Here is a 14,656-nt window from a genome sequence, read left to right as displayed (position 1 = left end):
TCACGAAAGACGAGCTACAATGTTCGCGCCAAAGTCCCAACCAGAAGGACGTCATCTCTGTCATGCTCAACGGAGAGAAAACGTTCGTGCCAAAGCGCTTCATGACACGCTCAATACGAGAGGCCTTCCGTATATACAAAGACAAGCATCCCGATTCCGGCGTTGGGCCAACGAAATTTTATTCGTTGCGCCCTAGATGGGTCCAATGTATTCCACACCAGGAAGTGTGCGTTTGTGTGCGCTGCGCCAATTATTATCTTTGTATTGCCGCTCTAGAGAACGTTACAGGCTCAACATTCAACACTGGTGAAATGAACTCGGCATTTCTGTGCGACCCAGCAACAGAACTGTGCCTTCAAGGAGACTGTGATCACTGCCCAAAAGGCCAGTTTCTTACACTCCAGGAACTTGATATCCCGGAGGATGAAGAGATTGTGCTTGCAACATGGGAGTCCGGCGACATTGTGAAAAAAACTTTGGAACCTGAGACTTTCCTAAAAGTCATCCAAGTGACGGTTGGAAGTTGGGTACTTCACAACCATATCCGGCAAACGCAAGGTAAAGCGATCTACGATGAAAAACAGTGCATGCAACGCGGGAGCATTGTCTTTCATTTTGACTTTGCTGAAAACTGGACCATCGTGCTTCCTGACGAAGTGCAAGCATATCACCGGAAAAAAAAAAACAAGTTTCGATATTTACATGTGTAGTGACGACAAGAAAATCTACACACAGCTTTGCCATCATCAGTGAGGACCTGTGTCACGACGCCGCTCACGCTTGCTTGGCTCTAGAAAAAGTGAAGGAGTGGGTTGAAGACAACGTTGCGGTATACTCGTACGTGACGTACGTAAGTGACGGCGCCGCCAGTCATTTCAAGAATCGCTACCAGCTTCACCAATTTGCAAAGGACGATTGCCCACAAGCCCAGTGGTTATTTTCTGCATCTGGACATGGGAAAAATGCATGTGACGAAGTTGGCGGACTCGTGAAGCACCCGGCCACGCTGAACAACCTGAGAGAACGTTCAGTAAGAGCAATTCAGACGGCCAGGACAATGGTGAGCGTTCTATCAAAGAAACTGAAAGGCGTGCATCTTGTATATCTGGACGAAAATGAGGTTGTTCGGTATCGTGAACAAAAAAAAGAAGAGTGGCTGACGGTGCGCGCCTTCCCTGGCATTCAGTCTTGGCACGCGTGGCGGCTCAGCAAGTCATCAACAGAAGGGACCTGTGACGTATATGTAGCACGGACAGTCGGATCTGCTTGGAAGCAACTTTATTAAATGGGTACAGCGAGGAAAACCTTAGCGTAAAGTGCCGAATTTGATTTCCCAAGGACTGCTCATTTTGAATGCAGGGACATCTTATTTATCACATTTTTTCTTCACGGGGTATTTAACCTACTGTTTTTGTTGGTGGTTACTAATAATTTTTATCTGATCACTATAAAAAAAATCCCAAAATGTTATCCTCGAGCAGGATAAAATATATCGGCTTGCCACGATTCATTCATACACCGAGAGCATCGAAGCTGCTCCAGTTAGGCACTATGGCATCCGTCACCTGAAATTGTTTGTAATCGTAAATACAGCCAACCTAAATATCTTACTATTATATCTTTGTTTTTGTGTGTGGAAGTAAAGTTATTTATTTTACTCTAGATGTAAAATATACCGGAAGGTACAACTTCACACTGCATCATCTTTTCTCAAATCATTAGTCTCTAATATGATACCGCTTTGTACGCTTATGTAAAATGCTGTATATAGTTTCTCCTCCCTTTTACTGTGTGACCGATCGCTCTTTTTATCAATGACCTCATCTGAATAAATGTATATAAAAGATTTGTGCGCGTTTCATGAAACTGGAACTCAGAGTCACTTCTTGTATAGGACACTGCTAAGTGTAGGCTTTGAAAAAGGACCCTACTTTGGGGAGTTGTTTCTTCTTTCACAGTGCAATGATGCAACATGTTTTTAATAGAAATGAATGCCGAAATAGAGTATAACAGGGTACCCAAATTTTAAAAAAATCGAAGGTGGTGTTTTTTTTTATTCGCATTGGAATTTTTCTTTGATTTTTTTCCCATGTTTGCCTATATATATTGTAACTATTGTGTCACTCAGATACCTTATTTATTTTTTCAATAATAGCCATATATTAGTAAAATAATGTCTGCAAGTTATGTAATAATGATTAAATTATTTCATGAGATACAGATTTCCAAAGTTTGCCATTTGTCGTTTGAGCAGGCATGTTTGGCAATTTTTAGAAAACTAAATAAATTTTAATAAATACTATTACTTTATATTACAAGCAAGTTGTACCCATAGTTTGTTTGTAAAAAGTTTTAAAATTCTCCTAATTTTATTGTTTTAATTATTCACTTTCAAACTTGCCCCCTCCATCAGTGCGCGTTATTGCAACTGTCCACCTCTCCCTGCCTTACGATTTTTCTTGTCTCCAAATTTTTTTTCTGGTCAAAACTAAGTGTGGATTCGTTCATACCAGACACTAGACAATGTCATATAAAAACATCAGTTGATTTAAAAATGTCGACCAGCCACCCTTTGGTCGATCTTATCTGAAATCACCCAGCTTAGTGTTGCCCAAGGTTTGTTCGTGTGTGCATGTATAGATGGCGCTCCGGATATTGAAAATGTTTGGTGTAAGATCATGGTGAATTGATGTGGGTGTTTTGTATCGACCTCAACGAGCGCCTCCTGGATATTTTAACGAGTTGAATTAATTTATTTTTAATATTAAACCGATATTATGGGTGAAAATTGTTTGTCGTATATAGTGGCATTTATGGCGCACCAATTATCGTGTGCAAAATTTATTGAATCAAAATATAAATATTGCACGCTACCCCTGGTACGCGTTTTTGGAAGCTCGCTTTGTGACCTCACGTTAACAAAAATCGGGGTTGTGTGGATATTTATACAGCGTGTAGTTGGTCAGTCATTTCAAAGTTGCGACGACTCACTCTGTAGATGATAAATTTAGCCAGTGCAGTACAACCGCTAGCCTGGGGTCTTTAACGTGCATCATGCAGTAGTGACACACAACCGCACGCCGGTACGATGCTCATCCAGACCGAAACGGGCAATGTGGGTATTAAACCCAGGATCCCATGGGTTCTGCAGCGCGAGCTTTCCCTCCACGTGCTCCGAGCTGGTGTGCGCTAACCCACACCGCCACCAACTTTTTTTTTAAGCAGTTGTTTATTTACAGGTTAAAACATGAAAGCCGTTTACAATTCCCTGTAACGCCGGTTTAGAGCGCAGCTCTTGAGGAGGAGGATGGAAGCGTACTGAGGGATAGGTGACTTCTTGAGGTCACGTGACCTCAGGAGAGAGAGAGAGAGGGGGGGCGGTCGTGTGTCGTCAGGGGGGTCACGTGACCTCGGGGGGTCGCGTGACCTCAGGGGGGGGGGGGGGGGGGTCACGTGACCCTACGGTTAAGGCCCGTTCACACTCTTGCGACCGAGTACGACTGAGAGAGGCGAGATCTCTTACAACTTCTTAAATGTTTCTAGAATGAGGGAACACACTGACATTGTGGCGCCATCTATGCGGTGACCCTAGAACTGCATTTCACAAAAGCGAAGGTTTTGCGGGATTTCCGAGGTCAAATGTGCGTAATACCCATAGAAAGGCTCGTTTATAACATTGACAAAAGCTTTTCGAGCCAAAAAAGAAAGGATATTGCGCGAGAAATAAAAAAAAATATGCCGGACCGCCAAGTTTACACTGCTTCCCAATAGATGGTGCCAGTGTGTTTTCTGGTTTAAGAAGTTTTAAGGAACCCAGGTTTAAGAGGTCGCAAGCAGTCGCAAGAGTGTGAACGGGCCTTTACGGCGACGGCGACGCCGACGCCGCTCAAGGTGCCCAAGAATTGCTACATAAGTAGCAATTCTTGCTACTTATGTTTTAGAGCTGAGCTCTAAAACATAAGTAGCAAGAATGAAGGAAATGAGATATCTACATATGTTAGAGCAGAAAACGAACGTTACATAAGTTAGACATTGCATTAAATGACCCAGGTGCAAAGTTAAAGGTTACAATATTGTTTAAGAGTGCAGTAAACTCGGCTCTGGATGTATATTACACTCGAAGATGTTAAAAATATATAAAAATATATAGTTGAAGTAGAAAAAGATCTGAGAGACACTCTGGTGAAAGGTCAGAAGGTAGCACTATATTTTTATGCTTCAGGAAGACTATCCGTCGCCTTCGCACCTGCCCCACTCGACCACCGATCTCCCCTGCACTGCGAACGTCCAACAATATGGCTTCCCGTGACGGCGTGCGCGATGGAAAAGCGTCGCTGTGGTCGGTCTTCCACGATTGGCCGAATGCCGACTATGACGTCAGCAAAAGATTTATCGACGCAAATAAGAGTAATGTAAGAACTTCAGTTTCGCTGGTGTGGACAGTCTTGCTTTCAGAGCGCAATGATTTCAAGCTTCCACCCGTCAGGAGAGATGGAGGGCGCCACCGAGACATCTGTACGCCATATTTGAGGGCGATGTTGCTCAGAACGAGCTCACATTAATAGGCTGCTAAGACCGGCAATTTCGATGGTGCGGAGTGCACGTTGCAAAAAAGAGCGGTGGAAGCTCGCCGTCTGCAAGCGCACGCTTCACGATCGGCCAGCGAGAAGCTCGTGACGTCAATATTTCTTGCTCGGCCAGAGGTACTGTGGCGAGCTTTGCCGCTTGGTGGCGTCGACGCGTGACAATCTTGCTGTGTAGTAATATCCGAGGACTGTACGCCCTATGGCCTATACGTGGCCCGTAACGTCATTCGCGGCGGTGCCAGTAATTTATGTGCCACGAGCTTTCGGTTCACCGTGTTAGTTTCACACCGCAGAAGTAGTGGCTCGAGGAAACCAGTATAAGTAGAAGTAACCCTCATTACCCAGCACTGGCGGCGCAAGCAAGCCATACACATAAGGTGTTCACTGGGTGCCATGTTCGAGCGCGCTATTCACAGCGCACGGGGGGTAAGGGAGGGGGGGAGGGAGGGAGGGAGGGAGGGAGGGAGGAGAGAGAGGGAGGGGATGGAGGGAGAGAGGAAGTGGAGAGCAGGGAGCGGTGTAAGCACTGGTCGGCCTGGCAGAGGTCTCCGCATCTTCAGATCAAGCTCCCACCTAACGTCTGCAAAGATCGGCGAACTTAAAGGTGTGGAATGCACGTTGCAGAAGCACTGTGGAAGCTTTAACATATACAACGTTCAGTAAACGATTTAGTCTTCTCCGCCAAGTAACATACAGGACTGAGTAACTCCACGAGCGAGCCATACTTCCTATATGTGACGCTACTTCTAAGGAACTCATGACGTGGCGGCTTTCCAATAATTTCCGCTGTTAATTGGCCAAAGTCTGAAAATCGTTGCACTGAGTGTGCAGCCAATGCCACAAGCACGAGAGGTCGAGGTCGCTGCTTTGAAGCGCACTTCCGGAGAACGAGCGCTCGCGCGTGAAATGCACGTCTCAAAGCCAGGAGCGCGGTCTAGCTTGCGCTTGTATAGCTTTGGCTGCTGTCCCAGCTTGAGGGAACATCGAGTAGATGTACACCAAATCAGCTCGCGTCACAGATTATTCGTGACGCTCGAAGCTTTTTCCCGCTAAATGTAGCGGAGAAATCGACGTCACTTGATGTCAGGTCGCGTGACATTATGGTATCACGTGTCATTGACATCGTGACCTGAGGTCATGTGACGTCGATTAAGAAACGACATATTTTTATTCAGTCGTCTATCTGGTGCCTTCTAAAATATTTAAACGATCGCTTTTTAGTAAGTATTGGTTTGCATGCATTATACGTAGAACTTGAGAAGTAAAGGTATATATATTTGACAGCTTGAACCAGGGGAAGATATAGAGAAACAGCTGTCTATTCTCTCCTGTCTCAATTTCTCTATATCTTCCCCTGGTTCAAGCTGTCAAATATATATACAAGTATGTACCAACAAGCTCCACTATCAACCGTTACTAAGTAAAGGTAGCTGACATTTTTTGTTTGCCTCTTTTGCTTCATTCTGTGTGATTTTTTTTTTTTTTTGTTTTTTTCTGACTACAGTGTTTGTTTTTATCTGGCAACACTGTGAACACTGTGGCGAAGCTGCGCATAGGATCCCTGGTCGGCTGGCTATCGGGGTCTGCAGGGATCGGCCGCGGAAGACGGCTCCTTGTCGGCGCCGGGCAGGGGGCCAACGCGGACTGCCAAATTGAAAGGGCCGGGGACGCGGCGCACGATTTAAATTTACGCTCGCACCCCTTTTGTCATGCCGGATACATGGCCGCGCTGCATTCTGCGCTGCGGAGCGCGCAGAGACGCCTGCATCGGGGGCCGAATCGAAGGTCAACCGGGAATGCAGGTGGTCTCGAAACCTGAGACTGGAGCCCGTTGTTCGCTCCCCCGCCCCCCCCCCACCCCCTTTTTTTTTTTTTTTTTCGTTTGTATTTTTTGGAGCTTTCGTTCGCCTTTACTGCCTTTTACGTAATGTTACATCGTTGTTAACTTCAACCAGCTCACCTGCGCTCGGATTGTCTATATTACGGTTAATCGAGCTTAATTCGTTTTGGTTTCTCCCCATTCTCAGGTTAGTTTACGTCTTGGTGGAGTTGACTTCCACTAAGTCGCTTAAACGCCCTAGTTTTTTTTTTTTTTTTTTTTTTTTTTTTTTATTTAAAGGAGCTGTGCGAAGAGTTCAACGTTGAACGAATTAGCATCTTCTACTTTTGACATTGTTTATCGTGTCACAAAGGATAGAAAACACGTCTCCTTCCTTCGAAATGTTGCGATTCCGCCATCGCGAGGCAAAAATTAGAATATTTCCCGACCTGCAGCCGCGAGCGGCGGCCATGAGAACCACGCGACATGACGTCAATGGGGGACTTGTAAAAAGAAAGGAAGTTGCGCGAATATCTGCTCGATAATGGGTAATTTTTCTATAAATTTTGTCGTTCCAACATAAATATAAATGCGTCAAAAACTTAATATCATCGACCAAACTTCTATCATATGGAGTTTTAGTGGCGCCATCTATCCGAGGTCCACAAAACCGTGAGCTCTATCTGCTACCGCCAACAGCGGCCAGAAGCCGGAGGGGGGCGGGGCCAGAGCCGGAGGGGGGCGGGGCCAGAGCCGGACGGGGATGGCCAGACCCGGATGAGGCTTTGCTCCTTTCGCCACGTTGATCGCGCTGCGCAAGCACGTGGTCACGTGGTCGCGAGCGGTTGACTTCTCCCTGCTCACCGATGGCTCTAGAGGGGGAGCTTCACTGGAACCCCGGGCGTCCCCCATTGACGTCACAGCGCACGTGACTCGGAAGATGGTGAAGGAGTTGAGAAATGCCGAAAACCTCGATCTTTGTCTATTTTTAAAATAAAAACTAGGACATGCAGACAAAAGCGTTTTTTTTTTTTTTTGTTATTTACTTCAGAAACGTCGGGACATGAACTCCCAAATTATTTAAGCAAAGCACTGAAATTGTTGCAAAGCTCCTTTAAAGCAGGCTTCTATGGATGCGTTATCTCCCCCCTTCCCCTCCCCCCTAAACTCCCCCTTATTTTATCCCTTCTACTTTTTGAAACTAGTTTTTCTTTGCCCCAGTCTCATGTTCATTACATAATCGAGGGCCAGATTGTGAACAACATATGGTCCCCCCCTCCCCCCCCCCCCCCCTTTTTTTTTTGTTTCTTAACGTCACAAATTCCGCGGATGTTTTGGAAGGTTGCCTTTGCGAGAAGAATGTTAGCACCGTTTTTGTCCGTGGAACCGAACGTCACAAGCGAAGCCCTGTTTCTGCTTGCAACCGAAAGCTACCTAAAAGAAAATCTGGTGACTGGACAATTTTAGGGGCTGCGCGACATGTCACGTACGTGTTTCCCAACTTGTAACCACCCTTGAACGCCTATTGACTGCTCCAGCGAAATCGACGGCACCCAGCGGCTAAAACAGAGAGCTGTGGCGACAGGCTCGCGCAAGTCAGATAACGCCTGACGGTTCAAAGACGGAAGTCGTGAAAGTACAGGCTCGAAAACGCGCCATGATGAAAACGGTCAATACTGTGCCCAGAATGAAAATCGCCACTGTTGCAACCGCTTGTCGCGTCTCTCTCCCTCCCTCCCTCCCTTTCCGACGTGTCGCTTGCCAAATAAACAAATCGTTGCCCAACACGCATGCTGCCCCGCTCAACCACCGCGTCTGTGTCCTTTTTTCGGACGTTTTCTTCCTCGAGAGTTTACCCAATGTTTTCCTAAATGTCTAAAACCAGTTTCCACAAAAAGCCCGTGTGATCCGTGTGTCGTCCCCACCCCCCTTCCTCCTCGCAGACTAACCACTCCTGCCTCGGGTGAACGCAACCCGCATGTGCCGCTGCCCGTCCGAGAAAGCTCCGAGTGCATCCTGAACCATCGGCTGCGCATCTCCGTCGTCCGAGCCGTCGCCGTCGTCGAACCGCGCCCGGAGCCGCCGTCGCCATGTTGATGCCCCGCCACAACAGCATTTCGGCGGCGCGAAAGTACAGCAACGGGACCAAGCCGTTCCCGATCAGAGGTGGGTTCCGAACCGGAGTGTGCTCGTGTGTGCGGCACGCGCCGGGCGAACACACGACAAACTCTCTTCGAGAGGTATATCTCAGCCGCGCTGCTCATATGTCGTACAAGAGGGGCGGTGTGACGCCTCGAGCTTCGAACTCGCTTCGAACTTGTTTCGAACTTGTTTCGAAGCGAGTTCGAAGGGAGTTCGAACTCGCTTCGAACTCCCTTCGAACTGTCTGCACACAGTTTTTGTGCAGCCCGTCTGGCCGTCGTATACGAGGAAGACTCAAATAGCGTCTGCAGGAAGCTTTCTTTTTTTTTTTTTTTTTTTTTTTTTTGTACGATAGATGAGCAGTGCGCTTGAGAGATGTCGCGAAGCTTTTGCGGCGAACCTCGTGGTGCGACCGGTGCGACGAACCTTCGAACTTGTGACGAAATTCGACCAAGTTCGTCCTTCTAAACATCGTCGCCCGACCTCAACGCATCATTTAAAAATTTGGGAAGCATTCATGTATAAAATAGCCTTTTTTAACTATGAGAGATTAATTGTCAATCTTTACGCGGCATAAACGCAAATATTGTCACGAATGACCAGGTGACGAACGAGGAATAACTGAGGAAACTGAAACGTTTAATGGGGCGAACTTGTGCCCTAAAGCAAAAAGCAAACAGAAGATAACAACAGAACGTCGCGGGCGTCGAGGTCGGCGTAACAGCACGATCGAACGCTGGGGCGAGACTGACTGCAGATCGCCACGCGGAGTGCGTTTTGTACCGGCATTGGTTTCTGGAACATTCCGCCTAGAACGTTCGGCGAGAACTTTCTCGGTGAGACGAGAAAGTTCGTCTCACCGAAAGTTCGTCTCACCGAGACGAGAAAGTTCTCGAACTTGCGTGAGCGAAAAATAAAAATAATAAATAAGCGAACATTTCGCTACTTGGAATCGAACCCCGATCTTCCGCGCGACAGTCAAGCGCGGCAACCATTTGGCCACGCACGCTCTCGCTCGGCGACACGCGTGGCATTATACGTGTTTATATATTGTAAGGATGTTAATATTATAGGATGATTGAATGTTGATGTGATTTACGGTGAAGGTAGGTAAGGGGACAGTGCGACCGTTCAGGAAGGCGAGCTCGAAAAGACAGGAGCTTCGGCGCGCTTTCTTCGCCGAACCTGCTCTTCGTCCTCAGGCTAAAAAAGAAAAAAAAAAAAATACTTAACGAAAAGGAAGGCTGGGGATGGCGGAAGCAGACGGAACGCTGGAGAGAGAAGGTGGTTTCTTCCTTCCTTCATCGCTCTGTCTGCTTCCTTTTCCCTAACTTTCCTTTAACGCGAAAACTTTTCTTAGAGGGGCACTGAACTAAATTTTGGAAAAGGTCGTTTTTGATTTTGTATTGTTTAAAATGTGTTAGTTCTCAGATTTACCAAGTCCTGTATTACAAAACGGCCTACTCATCTCAGGGCAAGAGAAAAACATGTGGACTCTTTTTTTCTCGCTACTACATCGTGTGCACCTATCCTACAATACGCGCATATTCCGAATGATTTTGTTATAACTCGTTTCGAAGAGAGTTTGATAGGTATACACATTCAGATAAGACTCCTCTTTTTCACCGCGGGCGAAGCCATCGCTTGCAACTCGCGGACTAGCGCCCTTCGTTCGACCACTTCACTAGAATGAAAATTCAGGACGTGTCGCGATCTTTGAACACGTTTTTAACGAGGAAATAAGTTACGTACGATTGTGATTTCGGGCTTGTTGGGATGCTTAGAGCGTCTAGATTGAGTTGTCACCACAAAAGGACGATCTCAGAATCGACTTCAGTGTCCCTTTAAAGACCGACCTACGAAATAAATTACCCCGCCCTCCTCGCCACCCTTCCCGTTTCCTCCTCTCCCCTTGGTATCTGGACGAAGGGGGGACTCCTTTCGTTGCGGAATCTTAGGGCTAGAAAAGCTGAGAGCTTATCCCGGCTTATGCAGCCCCAGGATGCGGCAACAAAAGGGGTTCCCCTGTCGCCTGGGAGGGGGATGGGGGGGGGGGGAGGGAGGGAGGGAGGGAGGGAGGGAGGGGAGGGGAAAGAAAAGGTGGCGAGGCGAGGATTTTCCTACCTTGCTGAAAGAAAAAACTTTTTGTAGGTCGGGCTTTAACCTGTAACTGACTATAACGATGTGTGTATTGTAGTTTGTTTGAGATGCCGCACCGCTCACCCGGTAGGCGGCGCGCGTGATAGTTGAACTCCAGTTGAACGTTTCTCAAACTTCGCGTTGAAAGATGGAAGGAGCCGGACCTAGTCGAACAGGACTCTCGGCAGGTACGCAACATGCCAGTGATAGAAGTGCTCCGCCATTTGCACCAGATTGCGCCCTAAACGAAAGCCCGCTACATCTTGCGCCAAAGTGCCATTTTTGCTAAGCATTTCGCGACACCTGCGCGCCCAAGCACGCTTTAAAAAAAGCGCAAGTCATGGGACATTCGCTGCGGTTGATTCGCTGGCGGGTCGATTGCCCACATCGCCTAAGTTTCTAGACGATGTCGGCGATGTCCGGAGCTAGAAGTCGCGAGAAGACGTTGCATGGTAGTTGTAGTAGGGATGGCGATTACTGTGACAAGATAGAACCGGAATCGTCTACTCCCGATGAGATCACTCGATTCTCACGTGTGCCGCATGCCTCCGTGCCGCCTCTCACCAGCGCGGCGGTCGTCGAGCTTCACCGCTTTGCATCGGAGCGAGAAGCAGCGGCCGACAGGGGTGAGCTTAAAGTGACTTTAGGGTGAGCGCCTGGCTTAGCGGGATAGGCTAGGAAATTCTGCTTAGTACTATTCTGGTCTGCCTTCTTTGGTCTTGATTGTAGCTTGATCTCTAATAATAATAATAAAACTGCGTCGAGAAAACAACAAAACAAGACAACGCGGGTCTATATTTGAACAAAACACAGGGTATCTTATGTTACTAGTCCTAAGACGACTTGAAGGTGAAAGCCCAAGCTCCGATGCGTGAAAGACAGACATTCCTCTTAATGTGCTGTGTCATCCTTCTGAATGTGCTGAGTCATCATCTTAATTCGCTTAGTCATCCACTAACTGGTCAGGTAAACGTTTTGGTACCTTTTGTCGTCGACGTGTTTTCGCTCAAGGACTTTGAAGGTCGACTGAGCGATGAGACATACGAGGCTTTCGCTTTAATAAATACGGTGGTCAAGGTTCCTATATTTGTGACTGGTTGCTTCTGCAGTTTATAATATTACAGTTGAGTTTGGTAGCTCTATAAAACTAGGGGGGGGGGGGGGGGGGGGGGTTAATTGATAGACATACTTTAGCTGATATGCTGGTTTTTGCTGGCATTTAACAGAAATTATGTTTACAGGCTAAATAAACTACCGGGTGTAACGACGCGGGAGGGGACAGAGGCTTTATCCCAACTGAATTGTTGCTCTATGATTAATTTTTTAACCATTTTAGTACCCATTGTACACTGAACCTACTCTGACCAGAGCATTATTCCTAAAAAAAGAAGGCTCTGTGTTCCTTTTGCAACACTCTGTTCTTATCACAAACGCTAATAAGTAATATGCTCGTGTGTCAAAGAGGAGCCCGCACTCATTTGATCAAAAATGAGCTCATTTAACGATGCGTTCACTTTTTCATTTTCAAGTGATGCGCTAACAGGTATTGTCACGTGCTCCAAAAGCGTCGGTGGCTGCTCCTAAACAATATTTTGCTCGCTACACAATCTGCTACGAAAGGTCAAATGCCGCTTCCATCTCCGAAACTTAATTTTTCCTTTTTCCTAATAATCGCGGCTTGTAGGATATCGCGAAAAATAGGTCCCGCAAATATGTTTCCCTATGATAACAAATATATAGCATTGAGTACATTGATTCGCGAAATTTCGTGCTCGCGAAATATTTATGACAGCCGCACTTCGCCGAATTTGCAAAATCCCGCGAAAATAAAGTCGTTTACACTATACGTTGGGTTCCGTGTTTTCGGATATATACCAAAAACTCTGAAAACATCCACCGGTAAAATTTTGGTCAACTTCGGATTTATCCGATAAACTTCGAATTTTGATGTCTAATGCCCCCCTAAAAAAAAGACAAAAAAAAAAAAAAAGACTGTGTTTTACAGTTATGTCTAGCAATTTTAGATTGAAGTAAAAATACAAATTCCAGGCAAAATTGCAGCTTAGGATTACACCAGGGTACTTGTAAGGTTCTACAAGTTCCAAAAATGTGTTGTCAAGCCGATAAGTAGCACCAAAAGCAGACTCTCGGGTGATTCGGGTGAGTTTGCATTTGTTAATATTTAGTTCCATAGACCAGAGTTGACACCATCGAAAAATATAATCCAGATCGTGCTGTAGCTGTGGGGTATCACAGTCGTTAGATATTGTTCGGTAAATAGCCCAATCGTCAGGAAACTATTTTATCTTGGAGCTAAAATAAAAGCACGTTCACGCGGTTGCTTAGGAGCGAGTTCCTGCGGTATTTTGGCGCCACCTGTGAGGTAGAAACTGCATTTCATTTGAGTGAAGGGTTTGCGGTATTTGACAGGTCAAATGTGCGTAGTGTCTATGAAAAATTATCGTTTAAAGCATTGTCAAAAAATTTTCGAGCAAAAAAAGAAAAAGAAACGTTGATAGATGGATGTAGAAACATCCATCTATCAACATTTTATGGCCTTCATATTATGGCCTTAATAGTAGCTATGCGATATTTACTGAATCAGCCGGGGAGAGTCCGGCGATTTCGGGGGAGCGTTGAAATTGGAGCATGGGGAGCCCGACCGCTGCCGTTCCGAAGGAAGGTGGCGAAACTGCTTCGGTCGGATTACGTGCCGCGCGTCAGCTCGCGCTTGTCCCCGGTGGAGCATTTCGTAACTCCGATTGCCGCCCTGACGCAAGGACAGCTGCAGGGCCAAGGTGAGTGAGGCTAGTCAGGCCAACGAACGCGAATGGGAATAAAAATGGCGGCAGCCTCAGCGCGCATGCGCATCGAGTCACGTGCTTGAGGCTCCCCCCCGCCAATCGGCGGTGAAGGAGACGACGGCGCGTTTTGCGAGGGAGGGAAGGTGCTCTTCTCGGGTTAAAAGTGTCTCTTCTGTGGCGCGTTATCGGTTAGTGTCCGAAACGTTTGTCGAACCTGAGGTTTGACTAGTTCGGCGAAGTTTCGAACTTTCCACAAAATTATATGCAGGATGGATGGATGAATGAACGAATCAATGTTAATGACCTTCGTAACAGGTGGTAGCTTGCGCCACCTAACCAAACAACTAAAATTAAAACACTTTTTTTTTAACAGTGTGGCTGGTTTTCTGGACGATGGCAGTTCGACTTTCGAACTGTGTTGGTGGTATTCTGCACAAAGTTTGTAGAGAAATACCACGGTAGAAGGAGAGAAAGGTGTCTAAACGAGGCCAGCCAAGGCGGCAAACGTTTGTTCGGGCTTCGCGTATCTCTAGGCAGGGAACGCTGTCGGTTTGGGGCCTTCGGGCGATTGATTCTCATCGGCCCCTTCCACGCTGCGCCATCTCACGGCGTTTGTCCGAAATGCGAGCCAACCTGCGCCACGCTTGCTCCGTGGCGAGACGGCGCCGTTCAGACACCTCTGTCGTATTCCACCCAAATCTCGATGTTACATTTCACGAGCTCGTGTGCGCTGTTAACTTTCTTCTCATTATACGCTAGTTTATATTAAAAGTTCAGAAACTGTTACTAATTTTTCGCAATATCAAAACGAACCTTTAGCCTTTTGACGATTTAGTTAGCTCGTTAACTTCCCGAACCAGGTGGCGTGAACTCGTTCTTAATTTCCGCGCCTTCGACCGAACTTTTGTAGAAGTTGGTCGAAGTTGGTTGAAAGTTGGAAGAAGTCGAATAAAGCCTCCGCATGTAGGGTCGCGGCATATTCCTCGTTATCGGCTAAGCTTTCTTTGGTATGTTCTGCTTTCTTTTTACAGCGGAGCTGTTAAGGGCTAGTTTGCCCAGTTGACACGGAACTCTGGGCAGCTACCGCCATCTACGAGCGACAGCGGCAACCAGACAACCGGCTCGCCGCTTAAGTTGCCGCCGTCGCTCACAGATGGCGCAACCTT

General features: G+C 46.9%; 1 protein-coding gene across 4 annotated transcripts in view; it reads left to right on the top strand.

Moving 5' to 3' along the window:
* The window catches only part of LOC8031022 (6-phosphofructo-2-kinase/fructose-2,6-bisphosphatase), an 89,837-nt gene that overhangs the window by 12,627 nt on the left and 62,554 nt on the right, over positions 1-14,656 (top strand). For all 4 annotated transcript variants that reach the window (XM_029979357.4, XM_040499901.2, XM_040499897.2 and 1 more), the window contains exon 2: positions 8,349-8,571. In XM_029979357.4, coding sequence (XP_029835217.1) covers positions 8,496-8,571 — 76 coding nt within the window. In that variant the 5' untranslated portion in view covers positions 8,349-8,495. The remainder of the gene's footprint in view (positions 1-8,348; positions 8,572-14,656) is intronic.

The sequence above is a fragment of the Ixodes scapularis genome, unplaced genomic scaffold, assembly GCF_016920785.2.
Source record: "Ixodes scapularis isolate PalLabHiFi unplaced genomic scaffold, ASM1692078v2 PGA_scaffold8__174_contigs__length_109621045, whole genome shotgun sequence".
NCBI classification, from domain to species: domain Eukaryota; kingdom Metazoa; phylum Arthropoda; class Arachnida; order Ixodida; family Ixodidae; genus Ixodes; species Ixodes scapularis.
This window is presented reverse-complemented; position numbering and strand designations above follow the sequence as displayed.